This window comes from Zootoca vivipara, chromosome 3 (assembly GCF_963506605.1).
Source record: "Zootoca vivipara chromosome 3, rZooViv1.1, whole genome shotgun sequence".
NCBI lineage: Eukaryota > Metazoa > Chordata > Lepidosauria > Squamata > Lacertidae > Zootoca > Zootoca vivipara.
This window is the reverse complement of record NC_083278.1, coordinates 13,253,538-13,277,694: the sequence shown is the minus strand read 5'-3', so window position 1 is coordinate 13,277,694 and position 24,157 is coordinate 13,253,538. Positions and strand designations below refer to the sequence as shown.

The 24,157-nt window shown below is 44.9% G+C and overlaps 1 protein-coding gene across 1 annotated transcript; it reads left to right on the top strand.

The window, feature by feature from the left end:
• Nucleotides 1-1,884: 1,884 nt before the first annotated feature.
• Nucleotides 1,885-2,869, top strand: LOC132591857 (GDNF family receptor alpha-4-like). The gene has a single exon (XM_060272262.1). The coding sequence runs from the start codon at nt 1,976-1,978 to the stop codon at nt 2,867-2,869; it is 894 nt and encodes a 297-aa protein (XP_060128245.1). The 5' UTR covers nt 1,885-1,975.
• Nucleotides 2,870-24,157: the final 21,288 nt, after the last annotated feature.

Below are 24,157 nucleotides of genomic sequence, written 5' to 3'. Positions count from 1 at the left end.
GATCCTATGACGTAGCGGTGTACTCTAATTCCCCGCAGCAAATATACAAACCACAGCCTTATATAAAAGAGCTCAATAGAGGTAAGGCGGAAACAAGTCCTTCATTTACAGCAGTCTTACGAATGAAGCTCAACTTTGATTTCTTTTTACTGTGGGAAAATTCCCTGCTGTATTAATAGCTTTCCCTTTTATAGATCCCTCATGCTTAACAAATTGAAAGGCACACTATTAATAGCGATTGCCATGGAAATGGAGGCACCTCTGGGACACAGCATGAGTTGCACTTGGCGGCAGACACAAGAAGTACCACACAAATGTTTGTGCAACAGAGCCACAGATTGCTTGGGCACAAACTTTGCGAATGTTTCTCATGTGATGACTACAATGATCATGTGATAGCCTGCTTTGATCATTAAGAAAACCCTCAAGAAATGATGGCTCTTGATATACAATAGCTACTTTAGAGTTTTTATTATAGTATTTTGATCTGATGTATCCAGGGAGACAAAAGGTTTTGTGAATGCATGATTATGCTTAGCTTAAATGAAACTATTCAAATGGGTGCTATTATCTATCTATCATCCATCTAATTTTGTATTAAATTTTCTGTTTTACAATTTAAAGTACTCGTTTTTACATCCTTAAAATACAGTGGTGCCTCGCAAGATGAATTTAATTCATTCCGCGAGTCAATTCGTTTTGCGAAAAATTCATCTTGCAAATTGCGGTTTCTCATAGGAATGCATTGAATTTTCTTTTTTTGCCCATAGGAACACATTAATTAAATTTCAATGCATTCCTATGGGAAACCGCGATTCACAAGATGAATTTTTTGCAAAACGAATTCATCTTGCGAAAAATTCGTCTTGCAGGGCATTCGTCTTGCGAGGTACCACTGTAAATACGATCCGGATATCCCTATGCAGGCTGACGCAAACACTAAAACCCTGAATAAGTTAGCTTCTTCATGCAATCTAGTTCAGTGGCAGACACAGCTCCCTCCTATATGATTCCTTTTGGGGATACAGATCTTCTCCTTCTATTGAAGTGGATGGGGAACATTGGCAGGTGGGTTGACACTGGGAGCTCCCACTGTTGCTTGAAATGTAACAGGAAACACAGTGGAGATTGGCCCATATGGGCATATGCCCCATCAAGCTTACTCTGGTCTATGTCAGCTCCACCTGGCTGCCTTCTTACAGCCAGTCAAGCGGGGAGGCAGCCTCCTTCTCCTTACTCTCAGTCCTGCCTTTGTAGAAGTGAGCAGGGTAGAGGATGGGGCCAAACCAGAATTCCTTGACTTAACCTGTCATTGGCTCTGGCTCCACCTTCTGTGGGCATCCTTGCCTTGTGCCTCACGAATCCCCAAAAAGACCAGTTTCCACTGAGTATACACGAGAATAAAACCACAGGGTGGGATTCCCATTAGTAGAAGCCCGTTGCAAGGACTTCTGCTTGTGCAATGGGGCTCCCGCTTCCTCCTCCTCCAGCCATGCACCCTGTGCTTGTGAAATAGACTCAGGGCAATCAGGAGAACACCCAAAACAGGGTATGGAGTGAGGGAAGAGGAGGTGATTCCACCCAGCAAGCTGAAACCCTTGTCCAGATGGAACAATTGCCTTAGCATGATGTCAAGTTCTTCCCATGTTCCCTTCCATGCAGTCTCAGGAAGTTCCCTAGCATGGTTTTGTTCAGCTGCAATGCAACATTAAAACATTTTTATTTGTCCAGTTCTTTAGAAAATTGTTTGGTATGACACTCGGTACTGAAGGTTGATTGATTGATTGATTGTTACGGTTCTTGACCAGCACAGAGTCCCCGCGAAGGTGGGACGACGAGGGCAGGCTGGCAGCAGATGGCCACGCGAGGCTGCCCAGTCCCCGCTGAACTAGCGGAGCATGTGAGCCCTTCCCTCGCAAGACCGGCTCGGAGTGGAGTGACCGGCCGTGCTGCCCCTGCTGTGCTTCCCTCCGCCATGGGCCTCCCTTTGCTGCTGGGGCTGCTGCTCTCCCGAACCGGAGGCCTCCTTGTTCTCTCTCTTGATCAGCCGCACACCTGTATAACAGCAGAGACCCTTTGCTTGGCTGAGCCTGCCTGCAGTGCCACTTATCAGACCTTGCAAAACTGTTCCCAGTCTTTTTCCAAGAGCGGCTTCCTCCTTGACCAAGAAGCCAGGAACAGATGCTTGGCAGCAGAAACATTTGTAAGAAGCAGTTATTTTCAGGAATGCAAGTGTCACCGGCGCACACGAAAGCTGGAACAGCTGTGCCTGCGCATCTACTGGACTGTTCATTTCACTTTTGATGGCTTTCATTTGGAGGTGTCACCCTATGAAGATACAGACAATGAAGACTCTTCCAAGACCAATTACAACAAACTGTCAACTAGGATTTCAGCTATGGATAGGACAAATCCCTGCCTTCATGCCACAAATGTTTGCCACTTGAACCACAAGTGCATGCGTCTGCGCCCACTCTATGCCCAGACCTGCAGCACAGAGACCACCTGTGATCGGCGCAGATGCCACCAACACCTGAGACACTTCTTTGAGAGGATCAGCGCAGATTTCACCAAGAGCCTCCTCTTCTGCCCTTGTCAAGACGAGGTCTGTGGTGAGCGGCGCTGGAATACCATTGTCCCGGAGTGCTCTTTCCAGAGGAGCAGCAGCAGCAAGCCAAACTGCCTCGTCCTGTTGGACTCCTGTCTGAAGGACTGTATCTGCAAATCCCGGCTGGCAGACTTCCAAGAGCAATGCAAGCCTTCAGGCACATCTTCAGATGGCTGCTCTCCACATAACCATGCTGCATGCCTGGAGGCTTACATGGGGATGGTTGGTACTGTACTGAAGGTATTAACAGCTGCAATTTGAATGCGGGTTTGATTGGTTATACTTTATTGAAGGAGCGTCTCCACCCCCATCATTCTGCCCGGACACTGAGGTCCAGTGCCAAGGGCCTTCTGGCGGTTCCCTCGCTGCGAGAAGTGAACTTACAGGGAACCCAGGCAGAGGGCCTTCTCGGTAGTGGCGCCCGCCCTGTGGAACACCCTCCCAGCAGATGTCAAAGGGAAAAACAGCTACCAGACTTTTAGAAGATATCTGAAGGCAACCCTTTTTAGAGAAGCTTTTAATATTTGATGAATTATTGTATTTTAATATTTTGCTGGAAGCTGCCCAGATGGGTGGGGCATAAATAATAAATAGTTGTTGTTGTTGTTGTTGTTGTTATTTTACATTGTTAGTCCCTCTGAACTATCTTGTGGGAGGAAGGTTGGACTCTAAATGTAAGAAAACACATCACTAACTAACTAATCAAGACAAGGGTCCATGGGAGAAGAGAGAACTATTCCTCTAAAACAAGATTTAATGAGAAGTGCTTGTTCTTTGGATCATAACATAAGTTTTTATGTTATTTCAATATCTAACTTAATTAGTTGACATTTAGAAGAAGAAGAAACCTTCTATAATTGTTATAATTTTGCTTTTAAATCTGTAGAACAACCAGATCAGTTCAAGCAAAAAGCAGATTTATTATGCATTATATATCTTGGATGCCTTCCTTCTGTTTCATAGTTGATTGAAAATGCAATGTTAATGCCTGTGGCAAACCAATAGATTTTTTTATATAAAAAAACAAACATTACTGCCGTGTAACAAATATACATCTGAAGGGCTAGAGCTGATGCAGGAATAAAAGGCCCATGCAAACTTCACTGGCAAAGCATGCATTTTAAATAAAGCCTCAGTGAAGAGTAGCAGAGACAGTCTCCATTCTCATTCTGAGTAATGTCTGCCTTTATTCAGCAGAACAGCCCACGAGGAAAGTAACAGACAAAGACATACCAAATGAAAAACATCACACTAACAAAATCCTTGTATGCAGGGCAAAAAAAAATCTTATAATTGCCGACTGGTGATATTTGCCTCTGAAAGTATGTGGGGAAGACAGTGGGAATGGGTAAGGGTTTCTTGTTTTGTTTTTAAAAAGAAGAAAAAAGCGTGAAAGAGAAAATATACAAAATAATGAGTGGGTGATGATGCTGTGCTTTGAAAGTTTTATTCTAATCAAAATATCAGTGCTGTGGTTTGGGTTGTGGAGCCTCGTTCGGTTTCCCCGACTCAGCTCTGAAATGCTTAATCCAGTATCAAACAGCAAACACTGCTTGGCACTGATCCTCCTAAACCCAGACTGAGACCTTTGCCAACATTTCTTGATGAGGAGTGAAATTTGCCCGCACGTTCAAGATGGAATATGGCCCACGCTTATGATGTCAGAATGAGTCTTCCTCTTTGGGTTCAGGCAGACTGATGAAGTTAGTCGACCTATGCATCTTTTTGTGTGTGTGTGTGTGTGTGTTTTTAACCAATATGATAAAAATTTGCCCCTTTCTACCTAAACATCATCACTAGTTGTTGTTGTTTAGTCGTTTAGTCATGTCCGACTCTTCGTGACCCCATGGACCAGAGCACGCCAGGCACTCCTGTCTTCCACTGCCTCCCACAGTTTGGTCAAACTCATGTTGGTAGCTTCGAGAACACTGTCTAACCATCTCATCTTCTGTCGTCCTCTTCTCCTTGTGCCCTCAATCTTTCCCAACATCAGGGTGTTTTCCAAAGAGTCTTCTCTCCTCATGAGGTGGCCAAAGTATTGGAGCCTCAGCTTCACGATCTGTCGTTCTAGTGAGCACTCAGGGCTGATTTCCTTCAGAATGGATAGGTTTGATCTTCTTGCAGTCCAAGGGACTCTCAAGAGTCTCCTCCAGCACCATAATTCAAAAGCATCAATTCTTTGGTGATCAGCCTTCTTTATTATTATTATTATTATTATTATTATTATTATTATTATTATTATTATTATTTACTATTTATACCCCGCCCATCTGGCCGGGTTCCCCCAGCCACTCTGGGTGGCTTCCAACAAAACATTAAAATACGGAAATCAAACATTAAAAGCTTCCCTAAACTTTATGGTCCAGCTCTCACTTTCATACATCACTACTGGGAAAACCATAGCTTTAACTATACGGACCTTTGTTAGCAAGGTGATGTCTCCGCTTTTTAAGATGCTGTCTAGGTTTGTCATTGCTTTTCTCCCAAGAAGCAGGCATAAATCGAAGAAGAAGTGCACAAATAGCTGCAATTTAAAATCACAATGCCCATGGACTTCAGTCCAAGCCCATTGAATATATATATATATATATATATATATATATATATATATATATACACACACACACACACACACACACACACACACGCACGCATGCCATTACATGCAATAGAATGTGATAACTTGTGTGAAGTTGAGCTTAAGAGCCTGATCCATTCTTCCTTTCAGAGCATGAGAGACCAGTAGGAGAAGGGAGATAATGAGAGAGAAACATAACTATACAGTAGTATGCACCAGATGTACATTCAACCATAGGAGAAGAGCCTGCTGGATCAGGCTAATGGCCAATCTAGTACACCATCCTATTTTCACAGTGGCCAACCAGCTCATGGGTAGCCTGCAAGCAGGAGTTGAGCACAAGAGCAATCTCCGCTCCTACAGTTCCCAGAAGTTCTCAGAAGTCTGCAGCCATAGTGACCTAGAAAAGCCAGGACAGACCTATCAACTTCTCCAACCTAACCTTGAAAAGACACCCTCAAGGCAGCACCACGGAGAGCTCCAACAAAGCAACTTGCTCTGACAGTGGTCACTACCCTCTACCGTAACTCTCGGGGAGTTCAACTGCCAAGTCTCCTCCTTTCCTCTGCCCATATGGTGTTGCCCCTTTCAGTGAGAGAGGGGCTGGTGGTCACTCTTCCCACACACTGCTGTGGCTGCCCTCCACAGTGAGACAAGAGAGATTATGCCCACCTACCTCTGGGTGACTCTGTGTACACTACATACGCTGCAGCTGTGGAGAGGGAGGAGGTTGAATTTGCCAGCCGGCAAATGAAGTGAACTCTGTGTCTTCCCTACTGATGCTGCTTGCCTGAAAATGAGACACTGGCCATTGTGACCTCATGATGATGACACCTGCCTGAAGGAGTGTCATGGCAACCTGATTTATGTAACATCTTGCCTGATGAAGCATCATGAAGAACTTGAAAGCGTGCCACTTTTTGTGACTTTTTGATTGGTCCTAGGTATTAACCATTAGATATAACCATTCATTTCTTTTAGAAACCTATTTCGACTGCTTAAATTAATGTATACATTTCAAACAGAGTTAATGGGGTCTTTTTAGTTTCAATCTCTTTTGGTTGGTTCTTTAGTTATTTTCTGTTACAAATGCAAATAAAAAAACTGAAAGGGAGGAGGTATTCAGGGCCGGTGCACGGTTTTTTTGCGCCCTAGGCGAGATCACCTCCTGGCGCCCCCCGGCCAATCATATTTCAAACACAGGGCACCGGCGGCCTCCCCCCTCCCTGCACACCGCCAGATGGCCGGTGGGGCGCAACCAGCCACCAAGCCCCACGGCTCTGCTGCTGCCACCCCCGCCTCGATTGGCGCACGCCCCCTCCCCAACCCTCCTCGACCTGCCCCCTCCACGGGCGACCAGGCACGTCGGCGCCGCTGCCGCTTCTGCCGCTCCTGGGCGGGCCGCAAGCCGCCCACCTCGCCTCCCGTCCAGCGTGGGGAGTCCCGAGGCTGCAGGGCCGGGGCAGGCGGGGGCGGGCAGGCGCGATGGTCTACAACCAGTCCAGAGCGCTGGAAGGGTGCGCAGAGTCCCACGCCTCTCCAGTGCTGCGCCCCTCACCCCCCCGCTTGCTCTCCAGCCGTCGCCCCAAGGGGTGGCCAGCACGGGAGGTAGGCAGCCCCAGAGGCAGAGAGGTGCAAAGGCGGCCCTGCCTGCCAGGTCCCTTCCCCAGCCCCGGGTGGGGTGGTGCGGGTGGTGGGGTGTTGTGCTCCCAGCCTCCGCAAGCACCTGTTGCAGCCCAGAGCTTTCGGGTGCCACAGCAGGCTCTGTACTGCCTGCCTGCCTGCAGCCCCGGTGGCGCGATGTCACGCTCTTGCTCGCTTCTGGGCATGGCGGGCGGGTGAGCGGCAGCTGGCAGGGGGCAGGCTGGCCGCGCCCCCTCTGTTTTGGCACCCTAAGCAACTGCCTAGTTCGCCTTAATGGATGCACCGGCCCTGGAGGTATTGCCCAACTAAGAGTTGCAGTCATTCCCAACAGGGAACAAGCAAAATTCAAAAATCAGATGAAATTTAAATTTAAATTATCCAGGACCAGTTAAAGCCTGCTGAGTTATCTGGATCAGTGAGATGATTTCTGTACTGAAAATAAATACTGGTAGTTTATTTCTTGAAGTGAGTTGCTTCTTGAGCCAAAAGAGGGTTAAGTTTTCATTTGCTGTCTACAGCAAGAATATTGATTCTCAATAAAAATCATTCTTTTAAACATTGGATCTGTAAGATACAGAATATTCTGCTTTTGCTCAAATTTAATATATTTTATTAGATATGTGGAAGGAAAGCTCAGTTTCCTTTTATATGGAAGAAATGATGGATTGCTGTGATAAAATGAATCAGGCAAGGAAAAATGTAGATAAAGGGCCATAGCTCAGTGGTAGAACATTTGCTTTGTATACAGAAAATCCCAGGTTCCATCGTCAGGTAAGACTTCGAATGTTCCTTGCCTGAACGTGGGTCTGTATTGTTCTCCTCGCCTTCCCAATGCTGCCGGTTGCTACCACATAGCTCATCATGGCCTTGCCCCATCCCCTCTCCCTCTCAGTAAGCAACAGAGATGTTCAGGACTGGGAAGTCAGGAGAGCACAGCATCCCCACACCTGTCTAGCACCATTGGTCACTACTGAGTATAGACAATATTGAGCTAGGTGGACCAATGTCCTAACAGTAGAAGGCATCTTCCTAAGTTCTTATGAAAATCTGCCACAACATTTTGTCGTACTCTTTTCTCATGGTTTGATCCTCCAGGCCCCATTGAAATCACTCAGTATCTTCCAACTTTGACTTGGAAGCACTTCAGTAAGGATAGTGATATGCGACATGGCATCAAAACGCAGAATCCAACTTCTGAGGTGAGTGAATTTGTTCCCTAAATATCATTTTGTGCCTCATGTTGCTGAATATATTGGAAATGTAAACAGATGTTGGAGAACTCGTCTAGCTTCTTTGGCTTTGGAAAGAGCAAACGAAATTATTTCTATTTTTTTCATGCAGTTCATGTTTTTTGTTTTTTGGATGAAGTTAAAGTGAACCAAATTAATTTTGCCACAATGCTTCAGGCTCTCTTATATGATGCCACCAACTGAGAGCAGATTGAAACATTAAGGGTGAAGGTGAAGGATTTTAAAGAACTAGTACGATGGTGGAAAGGAATTCCCTTTCAAATGTTCTCTTCTTGGGAGTTGAGTTTTCTAAACTCAGGCCACCCATAAAACAAGCCATATGATTTTGTTATCATTGGAACCGGACTGTCAGAAGCACAGCTAATATGTTCTGTGGTATCTGGATGCCTCTACATTGCATGATAAGAGTATTATGCAGGAACAAAAAACTTTGACACACCATCCGTAAGAACTAGTTCAGATTTAGGATCCCACAGAACACTCCCTTCCTTACCCACCCTCTGTGGTACTCAGATAAGGGCTACTCAAGGCTTTCAAAATAGGGTTTGAGATTCTGTATAAGTTTAACCTAAACTTCAAAAAATGTGATCCAACAAGTGCTGTAAATCTGATTTTTGCTGTAAATCCCATTCTACCACCAAAATAATTGGGATTAAAACTGCTTAATTTGGACTGAATTTCACCACTACGTAAAAATATCAGGGACATGAGTGGCACTGTGGTCTAAACCACTGAGGCTCTTGGGCTTGCTGGTTGGAAGGTTGGCAGTACGAATCCGCACAATGGGGTGAGCTCCTGTTGCTCTGTCCCAGCTCCTGCCAACCTAGCAGTTTGAAAGCATGCCAGTGCAAGGAGATAAATAGGTATCACTGTGGCGGGAAGGTAAATGGCATTTCTGTGAGCTCTGGCTTCCATCACGGTGTTCCCTTGCACCAGAAGCAGTTTAGACATGCTGGCCACATGACCCAGAAAGCTGTCTGTGGACGAACACCAGCTCCCTTGGCCTGAAAGCAAGATGAGCACCTCAACCCCATAGTTGCCTTTGACTGGACTCAATTGTCCAGGGGTTCTTTACCTTTACATTTATCGGTGGATGATGACTAGGAAGTTTCTCCCTTTCCTTCTGTTACATCCCGATAATCTGGGACAGAAAAATCTTTATCTGGCCTGTCCCACTTCAGAATGCAGTGGCAACAGAAGTAGCACATTCTTGAGTGTGCCCCTAAGTTATTCCTTTTAAGTGATTGGATGCCTTCATTCCTTTGGGGAAAAGTAAAACCCTGTAGTTGGGAACAACATTGTGGCAGATGAAGTCCAATCTTGTCCTCTGCTCCTAACTCTGGGTGGGAGAGTCTTTGCTTGTAGAGGAGGAGTTGCACCCATACAACATCCTTGTTGTTCACAAATCCTCTTTCTACACATATTACTGCCACCACAATAAACCTTTGCCTTATAATTTAAGAATAACCCAAGAGTCTTCTTTTTTTACTAAACATTGGAAAGGAGGAAACATTGAGGCGATATGATAGCTATCTTCAAATATCTAAAGGGCTGTCACATGGAATATGTTTTCTGCTGCTCTGGAGGGTAGGACCTGTACCAATGAATTCAAGTCACAAGAAAGGAGACTCCAACTAAACATCGGGAAGAAGCTTCTGACAGTAAGAGCTGTTAGACAGTGGAATGGACTCCCTCAGGAGATTATGGACCCTCCTTCAAATGGTTGGGTGATCATCTGCCATGGATGCTTTAGCTGATATTCCTGCATTGCAGGGAGTTGAGCTAGATGACCCTCATGGTCCCTTCCAACTGTACAATCGTATGGTTCTATAATTCTATTATTGGGGGAGCCAGTTGGCTGAGTGTACACCTGTCAGTTGGAGTCTGATAGCTGCTCTCTTGACACTGGTGTTGCTGCCGCTTTCCCAAATGGGCATACAGCAGGGTGGCAGAGAGGGTGGGGCTGCGCAGACACACCAACAGAGCTAATCCTTACCATCACCCTGCCGCATCCAGGTAAGCTGCTGCAACACTTTTACTTACGCAGACATCAGTAGTGGATCACGTGATGGGGTGGACACATAGAGCCATCCCATCGCATGAGCCACTACTGATGCCTGTGTCATGAATTAGCAACTGTTGCTCATAACTTGGGGGATTTTATCCGCATGTCTTCCCTTGTTCTGGAAATGTGTGTAAAGAAGCAGCAGGGAAATAACTGCAGAAGAGCTTTTCGCCCCCCTCCTGCACAAAAGTGAACTTGGACATAAGAATGAGATGTCTCTAGTAAAGTCTGGGAAGATTCTTCGCCATCCGTGATTAATCTATCCTACACCAGTCTGCATGATGACCCCTTTTAGATGTTCCCATTGGCCAATTCCCAGAGTTCCAGACATGCCACAAGGTTTTGGCTGGCCAAGAGATTCCGAGCATCGCCAGACTTCTTGATTTTAGCTACATTCAAGATGAAAGTTGGATTTCCCCTCTCCCCTTTAAAAGCTGGTGGCATAACCCAATGAATACATTGCATTTTCAGCTACATGTTTTGAAAATAAAAGGACAAGGAAGCAGTGTGGGAAAAAATCAGGCTACAGGATGACAAGAGGGGAGAAAAACAAACACCCTCTATAGTTCACATAGCTCAACAGAGTATGTTGTTAGGGTAACTCATAGGCCAGTGCCTCTGAGGGATCCAATCACTGTTTGGCAGAATTAGATTCTGATTCATGCTTTCTTAACTCATACACGTGCCAACGAGGGATGAGAACATTCCATGGGAACTTTATGACCAGTCTCCTCCTTATCAGCTCTGAACCAGCTGTCAGACTTGAAGGTTGTTCGATAGATAATTGACTTCTCCACATCGCACATTAATTTCTAGATCCCGTCTTATCCATCCATGGGTTAAGATTCAAGGCCCAACGCAGAGTAGCATTTTCCTTTCCACACCCGCCCTTCCTGTCTCTGAACTTCCTTCCTTAAGATTTACCCAGAGATCATTGTGCTAAGTGAATTCCCTGTCCTCAGCTTGTAAACCTCATCCCCTTGGAACTTGTTCACAAGCTTTGCTCCGGCACTAGGGATTTTTAAAATCAATGCTTCCCTACAAGCAACGTCTGCAACAAAAAGTTGTGTTGTATTCCCAGTCTCTCTTACAGGAGTGCTTTCTAGAGGAGAGTTATAGTCCTACTCAGGTAGCCTCAGGAGGAAGGAAGGGGGAAAGGGTATCACCAACAACATATCACCAGGTGATTGACAGGAGGGTTGTCCCATCCACATGTCTAAGTTGGCCCATGGAGGTGGGAGGAGATGGCAACCAAGCAGAATCAAACTCCTTGCCCATCAGAGAATGGGTTGGGAGTCCAGTTCTGCTGTTGGCAGGGAACAGCTGCATAATCAGTCGTGTCCTTACCTAGCCCCACACCTGATGCCATATACTGTAAGACAGGGGTCCCCAGACTACGGCCCACGTGCCAGATGCGGCCCAATTGGCCTCCCAATCCGGCCCGCGATGACCCCCGCTGCCCGCTGCCGCCGCCCGCTCTTACGGCGTGCAGCGCGGCGGCGAGCTTCCAAATCGGGAAAAATCACCGAAAATCATTTGTGCGCATGCGTATGGGCCTCTCCCGACCCAGAAGAGGTCATTTCCGGAGCACTTCCGGGTCGGGGGGAGGCCCATACGCATGCGCACAAGCGATTTTCGGCGATTTTTTCCGACCTGGAAGCGCGCCAGCGCGCCAGCAAGTGTGTGTGCGCATGCGCACGGGCACGCACTCCCCTGCCCTCCGGCCCACTGCGCGCGCACTCCCCTGTCCTCCGGCCCAAAGCCCGGTAGGTCTGGGGACCCCTGCTGTAAGATATGCAATGTGGGACAGGTGGGTGCAGCCCCAGATTACACATCTTTGTAAAACACTCTCCCCTAATATATTTTGCATGCTATTTTCATAAATATATGCATAATATTTAGTATGCATTTTTTCACTAATATTGGGATTTTTTAATGCACACTATACCCCAGTATAGGTAGAACTCATCTTACTATAAAGCTACAATCACATAAGTGAATAAGTGTAACATGCAAATTACCTTGATATGTGTTTACTTTTACATAGTACTTGGTGCCAATATGATTATCTTTAGAGAGGAGCAAAAATCAATGGAAATCCATCCATGTGCTTCCACTAAAAGTGGGTTGTGGATTAGGCTGACAATGTGTTAGTGCTGAAGCTGCCTTTTACTGAGTCATCATTGCTTACCCAGTCCATCAGCGGTTCTTCAAGGTCACAAACATGGGATCTTCTGCAGCTCATTGAAATTCTTGTAACTGGACATGCCAAGGATAGAACCTCAAACCTTATTCACACAAAGGCCCATATGAACTGGTCCGGACCGTATGATCATCACCTGAGGTCCTTCATTATGTGCCTTCTCCACTGAAAAAAAAAGTATACTTAAAAAAGGGAGAAGAAGATGATGTGAAATGCTCTGTAGAGTTATGGTAAATACAGTGATCCATCCAGTCCTACATGCTGTCTCCAGTAATGACAAGAGAATCAGATGTCTCAGAAGATAGGCAGCTAGAGGATGCTTCATTCCCACACTGATCAAAGCTCACTACTTATGACCAAGGTCAGAAGCCACACAGAACATAGGCACCATTTTTCATAGCAAGTTATTTGTGTGATATGGCTTCCACCTGTTCATGGCCAGTTTGAACCACACCAAAGAAACTCTCTGAAAAAGTGGAGTGGTTATTTGTGGCCACAATCTGGGTTGTCTTCATAGAATCGTAGTGCCAACCTTTACTCAGAGAAGACCCATTTAAATTAATGGCCAATATCTCTTGAGTTAGTTGAATATAGCCCCATGTGACTAGAACAGCCACCAACTCCACCTGATGAAAAAGCCACAGACCTTTCTGTCTGATGGACCCTTGGTGACTGCCATTCTTGTTTTCACTTTGAGGCAGCTAGAATACTGCGATTTTACTTCACGTGGGGCAGCTCTTGTAAACTACTTGGAAGTGCCGGTCACTGCAGAATGTGTTGTACAGTCACCGTGCAGGAGATTTTAGGGGAGCAATGCACAAGAAGACCTTGCTATGTGCACACTGATCTAAGCTAGAATCCAAATCCCTATGCATAAACCTGGTAGATATTACCTGCTAATCAGCCTACAGGGGGTTTAATATCTCTACTTGTAGCTGGTCAAAATGACTGTGCTGCAGTTTGACACTGAAAATGCCAGGTATTTCACCCTTAATACAGCTACTGGTTTGTGCCAACTCTCTTTTCATGTGCCAACTGCCTTTTCAAATACAGACAAAGGAAGGTTATGTCTAAGCATGCAAATCCTCCTAAATGTACAATGAGAAATAGCAAACTGATACAAATAACTTGCCGTCTGCAGAGGTGACCTGATGATATGATGTCAATCCAGCAGATCAGTGGTGGGAATGGAAATTGACTTTAGTTTCCCAGATGCCCCATTACTATCCATTCCTTATAAAGCCACAGTCTATAATGCGTGGTATAAGCAAATCTCTGGAACATCATAAGCCTTTGATACGAAAGACATGCTAACATATCCCCCTCGATTTCCTTATTGTTTTCAATACTGGGTGTTCTAAGAATTGGAGAGGATTTGAGTTTATTTAACTTCTACAAATAGATTATCCTGAGATATTTATTTAAACCTTTGGGGTTTATAATCAGCCATGTCCACCGCAATTTGGGCAATGTTGACTGCTGGCAACTCCCTATGGCTCTTTATTCCAAATCTCCATTACCGGTAGGCCACAGAGGCACAAATCAAGTAATTTAATGGAACTTTCGGTTCTGGACTAAACTTTTTTGAGAAGTCTTTGCTTAAAACTTGTCTTGCATTGTGAATTTAGGAAATGGAAAAGCCCCCTAAATGTAATCACAGCTAGAGTAGCCTTCTTCAACCCCAGCTGTTCTTGGACTCCAGCTCCCATCAGCCCCAACCATCATGGTCAGTGGTTAGCAATGACAGGAGTTGGAGCGCAACACCATCTGGAGGGCACCAGATTGGGGGAAACTGAGCAAAGCTGTTGGTTAGGTTGGAAGGAAACATAGATTTAATTCATCATTGAATCTGTGCAGATTAGTTTATCTTGTCTCCATGCAAGATTTCTGTGTGGCTAAAATGTAGTTCTGAGCTCCTGAAAAGAAGCAAGTGACATTTAATGGAACATAGCTCTGGTTAAAACAACACTGTTTGGTTTCATTGTTTAAAAACTATATTCTGGAGACGATGGACATTGTGAGGTTTTGGCAGTATCACTGAGTTCCATCTAGTGACTTGATATCTCTCCTAGCAGTCTATGGACCCAAGCAGATAATAATAATTTATTTATTTATTTATACCCTGCCCATCTGGCTGGGTTTCCCCTGCCACTCTGGGCGGCTTCCAACCGAATATTAAAAACAGTACAACATCAAACATTAAAAACTTCCCTAAACAGGGCTGCCTTCAGTTGTCTTCTAAAAGTAAAATAATTGCTTATTGTCTTGACATCTGCTGGGAGGGTGTTCCACAGGGCGGGTGCCACTACCGAGAAGGCCCTCTGTCTGGTTCCCTGCAACCTCACCTCTCGCAATGAGGGAACTGCCAGAAGGCCCTCGGTGTTGGATCTCAGTGTCCTGGCTGAATGATGGGGGTGGAGACGCTCCTTCAGGTATACAGGACCAAGGCCATTTAGGGCTTTAAAGGTCAGTACCAACACTTTGAACTGTGCTCGGAAACGTAATAAGTAAAGGAATGACAACACAGTGTTGCAGAAAAAGGGCTAGGATTGGTAACAGGTTGGCAATTGGTTATAGGTTGCCAATAGGTTCAGGAGAAATCAGGGCGGGGTTCACAAATGTATAATTACATTATGCGTTTGCTCCCAAATGAAATTGTGATGAACAGTGGCGTAGATGGCCTTGTTTTTATTCAATTGCACTGCCTTTTTAATCTCACATTTCTTCTGCCATGGAATTCAAGATGCCATACATGTGATTCCCCGCTGGTCACTCATCTAGGCACTGACCAGACCCAGACCAGCTTCAGCAGGGGCATGGTGGCCTTCTAACCAGAGAGAAATCATGGATGAGAAAAGGTCTGTCAATGGCTATCAGCAGGGCCAGCCCAATATATTTTGACACCTGAGGCAAACCGCAAAATGGTGCCTCCCTCCCCACCGGGGAAGAAGGTGTGAGTGAAGAGCTACATTGAGAATGGGGGTGGGGAATCAACATCGGGATCTGCTGCTCCTGTGGATCCTGCCTCCTGAGGTGGTCACTTCAACTGGCCTCATGGGTGGACCACCCCCTGGCTATCAGGGATGCCTATTTGTGGTCTTAGTCACTTTACATCAGAATTTATCAGCAAATTGGATTCTTTTCAGTGTAAGTATGGATCAAGCTAATGGTTTTTATCTCCTACTGCAGATGTTACATTTGCATAGTAAGCTTCGTACAATAATATTATCACCAATTAATTCTCTGTTCTTATCTTGGAGCTTTGCCTATAAATGCCATAGTCACGCTGGGCCTCTTACATTTCAGGTGGATCATTTGGCCCTACTATTTCCAATCCTCACTCCAGAACTTTGACATGTATATTACCTGACAATTGAGGATTATGCATCTGACGAAGTGGGTTTCAGTCTATGAAAGTTATTAGTCATTAGGAAGTCAAAGATTCTTTGACTTCTATTTTTGCAGCAGACTTAATGCTGTTACCTTTCTGGGACGTGTCAGGTGCTTTGAGCACTTTAGAAGAGAGTTAAAATTTAAGCACAGGACATTGGGAAAGTGATTCGAAAGAGCAAATTGGAGAGCAGGGGATTTCCAAAGATGACGACACTTCTGGAAAAAACTGTTCAGGACCAGCTTAAACAAATATGGCATCAAGCCTTGTTGATGGGAGCCAAGGAACACAGGGCCATTTCTGTGCTGTCAAATGTCATGACACAACGATTCATGAGAAAATGCCTTCTAGCTCCCGGGAAATCTCCCTGTCAGAGCACACCCTCCTAGTTCGACACATCTGCTATACTTCGTGCAGGAATTCATCAGGCACAAAACATAGATGGATTTCTTGGGAATGAGCAAGAGACTTCATATAAATGCTTTTTGTTTGGGGGGGGGCAGGAAGCAAGAAGAACCATACATGTAGCTATTTTTATTTTTGCATATTTCTGAAGCATTCTAAAGAGGGCGATAGATAAGTCTTTTACCACACACCATATCACATCCTCCTTAAAATGATTGAGAAATGTGGACCAAGAGAATCTATTAGAATACAGAAATGTGGACCAAGAGAATCTATTAGAATACAGAAATGTGTTTTGTACAGGTGAAGGTTTAGCATCAGTTTAGCAGAAAACCAACATTTGTCAAAGATCCTTATGGTTGAAGAAGGTAGCAGAACTTGCTTTCATTTTATGCCAGGCATAGGCAACCTTGGCTCTCCAGATGTTTTGGAACTACAACTCCCATGATCCCTAGCTAACAGGACCAGTGGTCAGGAATCATGGGAGTTGTAGTTCCAAAACACCTGGAGAGCCAAGGTTTGCCTATGCCTGTTTTATGCAGTAGGCTGAAACGAGTTCTCGCCTTTCTAAAAGCCCATCCCTACGAGGGGTCGAATTACTGTAATGTCAAATAATGTTTGCAGACATTTCAAGTGGTGCTGGCAGAGATAGGAATCAATTACAGAATGATGAATTTTAATGTTGTTGATATGAGTTCATCTTAATGGAGAGGGGGGAAGGATATCTCACACAAGACCAGGAAACAGAAGGGGCAGACTGAGCAGTGCTCTAAAACTGTGAAGACAGGGGCTACACAAGCAGGTGGGAGGTGTCTCAAGACATCCAGGAGGAAAATAGGGTTACAGCTCCACTCAAGACAGGAGGGGGAATAAGTGCTGTTAGTGGGGAAGAGTGCCAAGAGGTAAGGAAGGCTGACTTTCACATACTGATTCAATTTAACCAGCCAGTTTTCTGACTGTGGGCTTCCAGTGAACTTATGATTCAGCAACACATGCATATTTAGTCTGCGGGACACTGCCACAAATTATTAATGTGGCAAATAGTTTAAATATCTCTATCCAAAAGACGGTCAGATTTCTAGTTGGAGCTTAAGATTGTTTGGCACTGAACGTGTAATTCTGCGACAGCTCAAAGCATGTTCACTGCTAACGCAGCTCAGATATATATGCGGACAGATTTTGGCCTTTTGATCTGTAGAGTAAAAATGGTTTTAAGGACTGCATAAGTAAATAGTAGATGCTAATATGGTGTTCATCCTAGATCTGTCATTGGAAAGGCTCCATCTTCTCATAATCTCAGAGTGCAAACATCTCTGTATATTTGATATCCTTGACATTAAAAGAGTGATCTGGTTTGTTTAATGGCTCCAGAAGCATCCCTGAGTCGCTGAAGCTAATAGCCCCCATTTGAATTTGTACTGCCAGCTCTGTGCAGCACCAAGTGAAAAGTTCCAGACCCAGCCATTTGAAAAACTCCTGGCACCGATGTTTAGATCTTGACCCCCTGACTATATTTTGGTTCACAGTTAGCAGTTAGGTTACCAAAGAGGAGGGCAGTGTTTAGGCATCCCTGCAGCTTCATTCTTCATTAAGGGTCTCCTTTGACAAGATACTCCAACAGGCCTGGTGTCTCTCCAAACTGCATTCCTTAAGCCAAGGGAAAGCCTTGGCTTAAATCCTCCCTCTGGAGTAGCTTCTGGCAGGAGAGGTCGGTAAGAAGGGCTGTCACCAGCAGCATATCTGGCGCCCTGGCGGCGTGGTGCGAAGATCCCTCTGGCACACACACACCCCATCTCCATTTCCCAGCATGGCTATCTGGCGGGCGCAGCACGGTGCCCCCCTGGTGGCCCGGTGCCCTGGCGCCCTGCGCCATCCAGCCTTGCCGTAGGGCCAGCCCTGGTCACCAGGCACCTAACCTCCAAGTAGTGCAAGTTTTACCCCCTCACTGGGAGGTAGGGGTTGAGGCGACAGGCAGCTTAGTGCTGCATGGATGCTTGGGCAGGAGTGCCAGATTGAGCCCCATCAATACCCCCAACATGTGGGGTGTAATCCATTGGAGCAGTCAAATACAACATTCCTTGTTTCCCTAGAGTGGGCACAGGCAGGAGGATGTTAATCCAGTCAGTATTACTTCCTGCTCCATTGGTTTGGCGCTTCCTCCCCCTGCATGTGACCAGGGAGATGGGCGTGACCCTGGCTGGCTCCATAAAAGAGCCGAGTCACACAGCCATCTTCTCTCTTGATGCCATTTTGTTCTCTTGATGCTGTTCTCTTAATGTATTTTGCTGTCTGCTTGCTCTCAGCCAGCAGCACATGGGCTCAAATCCCGTAAAGGATGAACTCACACTATGTTCTGTAACTACTAGCTAAAGCCTGCCTTCAGGGATCATACTGTGAACTGAATAAACTTCTTGTTGCTTTTAAGGAAAGTCTCTTGTGTCTTTATTCTTTTAAGAGGGATAAAAGGGGGCACCAGTAACAATACATTCTGATCAAGCCAGACTGGATTGTTTAACTAAAGAGATTCAAATGAATCTGCAAACTAGCCTCCTGCTGAATTGAGGGAATCTGCTCTGATACATGATGCACTAGCGTGAGTGAAGGAAGGATAATATTTCATTAATATATCCTCTCCTATCTTTAACATTCCCACACAACAAAGTGCCAGCCTCCTCATTGCCTTGTCCCATCCCTTCTCCCTCCCTGTAAGTGGCCGTGACTTTGTTGTCTGGAAGCCAGGTACCCACCGCTGCCCCTACTCACTGACTGCTCCGGGCTTCTAGAAAGGATAATCTGCTGTCTTTGGTTTGAGCTTTAAGGGAGTCTGAAACTCTGCCTGGTTGGCATGGAATATAATCCAAGCTGTACCTGAAGAGTTCCATCCAGCTCGCCGACTTGAAAGGCAGAGATGGGTGCTTTATCAGGGTAGATCGCAAAATGTTCTCCCTCAGATTGTAGCTAAGATGCTGAGCATCAAATTTTGGGGAAACGTCTAAACGTTTTGGGCATGACCCACTCCGATTGTGGACTCCGTTCCTGAACACAGAGGGTTCCCATGGGCCCTGTTAACACCCTGTTTCTCCTCCCCCCCACAACAGGACAACAATTAAATCCCATTTTTTACCCTTTATGATTTTGTCAAGAAAACATGGAATGGGGAATTGCTGAGCCCTGTTTGAACCCCTTACATTCAGGGGCCGGGCCTGTGGCTTGAGTAGCTGTTGTCCATTGATCTTAGCAATTTGACTCTTAACATTTTTTGCCTTAAAATTCTTTGGTAATCATTAATAAATATCCATGATAGTTTAAAAGCAACATTTTAGCCAATATGTGACGTAGTTTAGGAAGAAATAAATTGTGTTTCGTGGCTGAGAAGGGATTTGAACCCAAGTCTCTCAGGCCCTAGCTTAGTTCAACATTATACTACATTTACATAGGTTTAGATAAGTTCTGCGTGTCACCTCTGCCCTGCAAAGGAGATCTACAGGTGTGTCACATTTTGGATATGGAATCAAAGGCATAAATCAGTGTTTCAAACAAAAGGAAATTAGAAAGTGCATCTGGGTGTTGATGTTGTCCATTTGCATTGCATTGCTTTCAACTGAATGAACATTTAACACACAGCCCCATCCATATTCTGATGCAGCTAGTCTTACAGAAACAGCTTTATAAAGTGTAGCTTGAGTGGATTCAGAGCCATCGTATATTATATACAGCGTCTCAGGTGCTATTCGATAATACAAGCATCTGGGAAAGAGGATATGTTTTACTGTTGCATAAGAGATATCACCATTGATATACACTTGAGATTGTGAGAAATGGGTGTGTTCTTTTGGAATATGCCTGCTGGAGAGTCTAACTGCTTTACAGTGCAAGTGCCAAACAATCGGAGCCAAAATCACAGCCATTAAATATTGAAGTCATTGTAGCCATCCAAGAAAAAGGGTCACAAATTCTCTATTGTTCTGTCTGACTTTATAGAAAGAAACTTGGGAATGTCAAACACTGATTACAATTCAAAGGGGGGAAAACAATAATAAAAATGATGCCAAACAACACTGTTTTAAAGTTCAGTTTAGTGCTCTTAAATTACAAAGCAGAACTCTTTCTTCTAATGTTTGGCATGCCCACATTATAATTTTGACTTCTTCGGAAAGGTGGCGATAGCATCTGATGAGTCACCATTGAAATGTGTGAGACCAAATGTCCCCCCCACCCCCACCCCATAGCTGAAACAATTGGCACTCTTGGTTTGTTGTGCATGGTTTGCTTTCGTTGGGCAATAGTGGCATGGTGTTACACTTCCTGAACCATGTGATCGGGACATTCTATTGGGGAACTTGGATTGAACTCCACATTCCCTCTCAGACCCAGGCCAATGCCCCTGGTATCCAACTCTCCTACTCCCGACATGAACTTCATTTAATTCACCTTTGGCCCTTGGCCCCACCCCTGAGCCTAGAATTCAGCATTTTAAAAATCCGATCTAATACAATGTGTGCTGGGCCGCAGTCTGCACTGTAAGAAATGACAGGCACAGGCAGCATTGGTGACAGATGCCCATTGGGAGGAAAACAGGAATACAGGAAGAGGTTTTACATCACGTCAGATTATGTGTTCATCTGTCAGGGACCGTGATGAGGAGGGCTGCACTGAGGAGGAATGGTGGTAGCCTCTCCCTCCCCCTGCTCCTAATCCAGATCCTGAATCTTCCCAGGAGCAGGAGGGCAGTATAGATTTAGAACAGTGGTTTGCAGAGGGGCATAGTTCAGAAGGCAGAAGCTGGGAAATACTGGGTGGGGAACAGCTAGGAGAAGAAACACTGGATGACAGAGGGTTAACAGATTCACAGTCTCTGGACAATATTCACTCCCCCCCTTCTCCAAAGTCATGGAGTGACGTAGATTAATAGGGATGGCAGGGGGTGGATCCTTAATTGGGAGCACCGCCATTCCTAGATGTGTTCTTTGTTGTCTTGCTGTGATTATTAAAGTTTCTAACTGGTAAGAAGACTCCTTTTCCTTTGTTCTGCTTATCTACTGCCAAAGGGGGGAAGAAGCCAATTCCCTGAAGCCTGACATCATCTAGCCCAGTCCTGTTTATTGTGACAGGCATTTAGGGCAGAGGTCTTTTTCATCACCTACCAAGGATTGAATCCTGGACATTCTATATGTGAAACCACATATAAGCTTTTGCTTATTAAATTGGAGCACTTTCGAGCCACATACTTAGCAAACCTTCCATTCGCCTTGTTGAGAGTCACCTTCACAGAACTTTGCTTCCAATCAATGCCCTCAGCAGTTCTAGACAGACGGTCTAATAAAATACCCTATGAAGAAAGACTTTGTCTGTGTTGGCAACCATATGTGGAAGACACATGCCAATACTTACTGCAATGTCCATTATATACAGAACCAAGAGATCTACATTGGCTCCCAGGACGTTTCCGAGCACAATTCAAAGTGTTGGTGCTGACCTTTAAAGCCCTAAACGGCCTCGGTCCTATATACCTGAAGGAGCGTCTCCACCCACGTTGCTCAGCCCGGACACTGAGATCCAGCACAGAGGGCCATCTGGCGGTTCCCTCACTGCAAGAAGCAAAGCTACAGGGAACCAGGCAGAGGGCCTTCTCGGTAGTGGCGCCCGCCCTGTGGAACGCCCTCCCATCAGAGGTCAAGGAGATAAACAACTACCTGACATTTATAAAACACTTAAAGGCAGCCCTGTTTAGGGAAGTTTTTAATCTGTGATATTTTAATGTAGTTTTCTATTTGTTGGAAGCTGCCCAGAGTGGTGGGGAAAACCCAGCCAGATGGGCGGGGTATAAATAAATAAATAAATAAATAAATAAATAATTGATTTATAAAACCTCTCTTTGCGAAGGAAACCAATTTAACCAGGGTGGAGAGGGTAAAATGGCTGCTAAGCAATGCCAAAGACTTTGTAGCTTATAAAGTAGCTCTCTATGCCTTGGCTAGCTAGGAATATCAGGGTAAAGGAGATAGATAAACTAGCGGTCAACTGTGAAGAGGACTTGGAATTTTCATTTGTACATTTATATGAGAACTACCTTTAATTCTATGTAACAAAGAATTTTAGTTAATTTGTCTGTGTTTTTTTCTGTATACGTAGTGACTGTTGATGCTTTTGGTTGATGTCTTTGGTTAGTGCAATAAAAGTATAGGATGGTGGTCGTGGTATGTTTCAACACTGAGATACGCCCCTCTTCAAATAGCGGCATGCTTCAGCAACTGGTAAGTGCAGCGAATGACATTTCATACTTAAAAGTGCTATATAACTGGCAGTTAATAATTTGTTTCTAAAACTAATTTAGATTACATTTATATGATGGAAAGACAATTCTTCCATGGAGGTCTATAGAAGGCCATTGCCATATCTGGCCACAGAGACTGAGTCACACAAACCTTTATTGCACATCTAAGTTTTTGCCGGGGGGGGGGGGGAGCAAGGGCTGAGATGCTAAGGAAAGCTTGATCATGTATAATGAGATAAGAATCCTATGTTTTTGTTTTTATTCCAGAATTTTTATTACAGAAAAATTTCAGAAACAGACTGGAAAGAGAAGTTGCTGAATTGCAACTCATTAGCAAGCTTAAAACCATGGAGCCACCTGGAATGAACAAAGACATAGGATTCTTATCTCATTATACATGATCAAGCTTTCCTTAGCACCTCAGCCCTTGCTTCCCCCCCCCCCGCAAGACCAATTGCAGTCATTAACAGTCGTTAACAGTCATCAACAGGTTTACCACTCCTATCAGCCCATCACCCATTCTCATCACCCCCACCCTCTGAATATACATAAGGGTCTGGTGGCTTCTGTCTCAGTATCTGAAGAAGTGTGCATGCACACGAAAGCTCATACCAAAATAAAAACTTAGTTGGTCTTTAAGGTGCTACTGAAGGAATTTTTTTATTTTGTTTCGACTCAGACCAACACGGCTACCTACCTGCAATCCAAGAAAAATTGTCCCAGGGAAAGGAGTTTTGTTGATTGCCTTGTGTCTCTTAGGACAATTCCGCTTGTAGCCACATGCTTTAAACCAGCTAACTAAAATTTAAATGCATACGCAACGCAAGTATCTTGGGATGTGTTGTTTTGTGTGGTTGATTGTTATATCCTGTTAGAAATCCTTAAACCCCCAACCAAAGAGCAGGTCTCAGAGTTCTGATGGGGGAAGAATGGAAGAATGTTCAACTGGTTCCTGTTTGGAGGAAGGATGTGCCTTCAGTAATAGAGATGAATATGTGAACAGTCTAAATAAGGGATCCAAACTCTCTTAGGAAAGCAGGCTGGGGGGGGGGGGGCGGATCTTGTTTTTATTTCTGGAAAGGAAAGAGAGATAGATTTCACAAAAAACCTGTTTTCTTTTTGTAAGTCAGCTTCCCTTTAGCTCTCACATCTGGAAAGCATGAAAGGAGGACAGTCTTCTGCCAGGCCTAGAAGTGTAGAGGTGTTTGGAAAACTTCAACCACCCCAAAATGCTTAAATCAGCCAAAAAAACGAATGGCAGAACCTGGAATCTAGTCATTCTTGCTGTGGTGTGTGCTACAGCTTCCTTTTGAAAGTTAAAATAAAAATATCAGCTCCCCCACAGGACTTTTTTTTTTTAGCACATCATCAAGGAAGCGATGATTTTGGCACACAGCAGTTGCTGCCTCTCCTCTCCAGACATCAAATAGCCCCACCACATTGCGCTGGGTGAAGAAACAGGAAGGAGCGAGAACACACAACTTGCGCTCCTTGTCTCCAATGAGTCAGGGGAGCCGCCTCTCCTGCTGAGCATGGAAATCCTCCACTTTTCCTGTGGTGCAGGAAATACCTGTAAACATCTCGGGGTATATTCAGCTCCAACAGACAGTAAACAAGACTATGTCATCCACTCCCATTTACCGGAGCCTTGTAAGGCGAAAGCAACAGTGCGACCTTGAATTCAACCTGAAGGAAAAAAAACAGTGAAGGAACTGACTCATATGTATCCCCCCCAAAAA

Coding starts and splice junctions, on each gene's coding strand:
- LOC132591857 (XM_060272262.1), top strand. CDS start 1,976: ATGGGCCTCCCTTTGCTGCTGGGGCTGCTGCTCTCCCGAACCGGAGGC.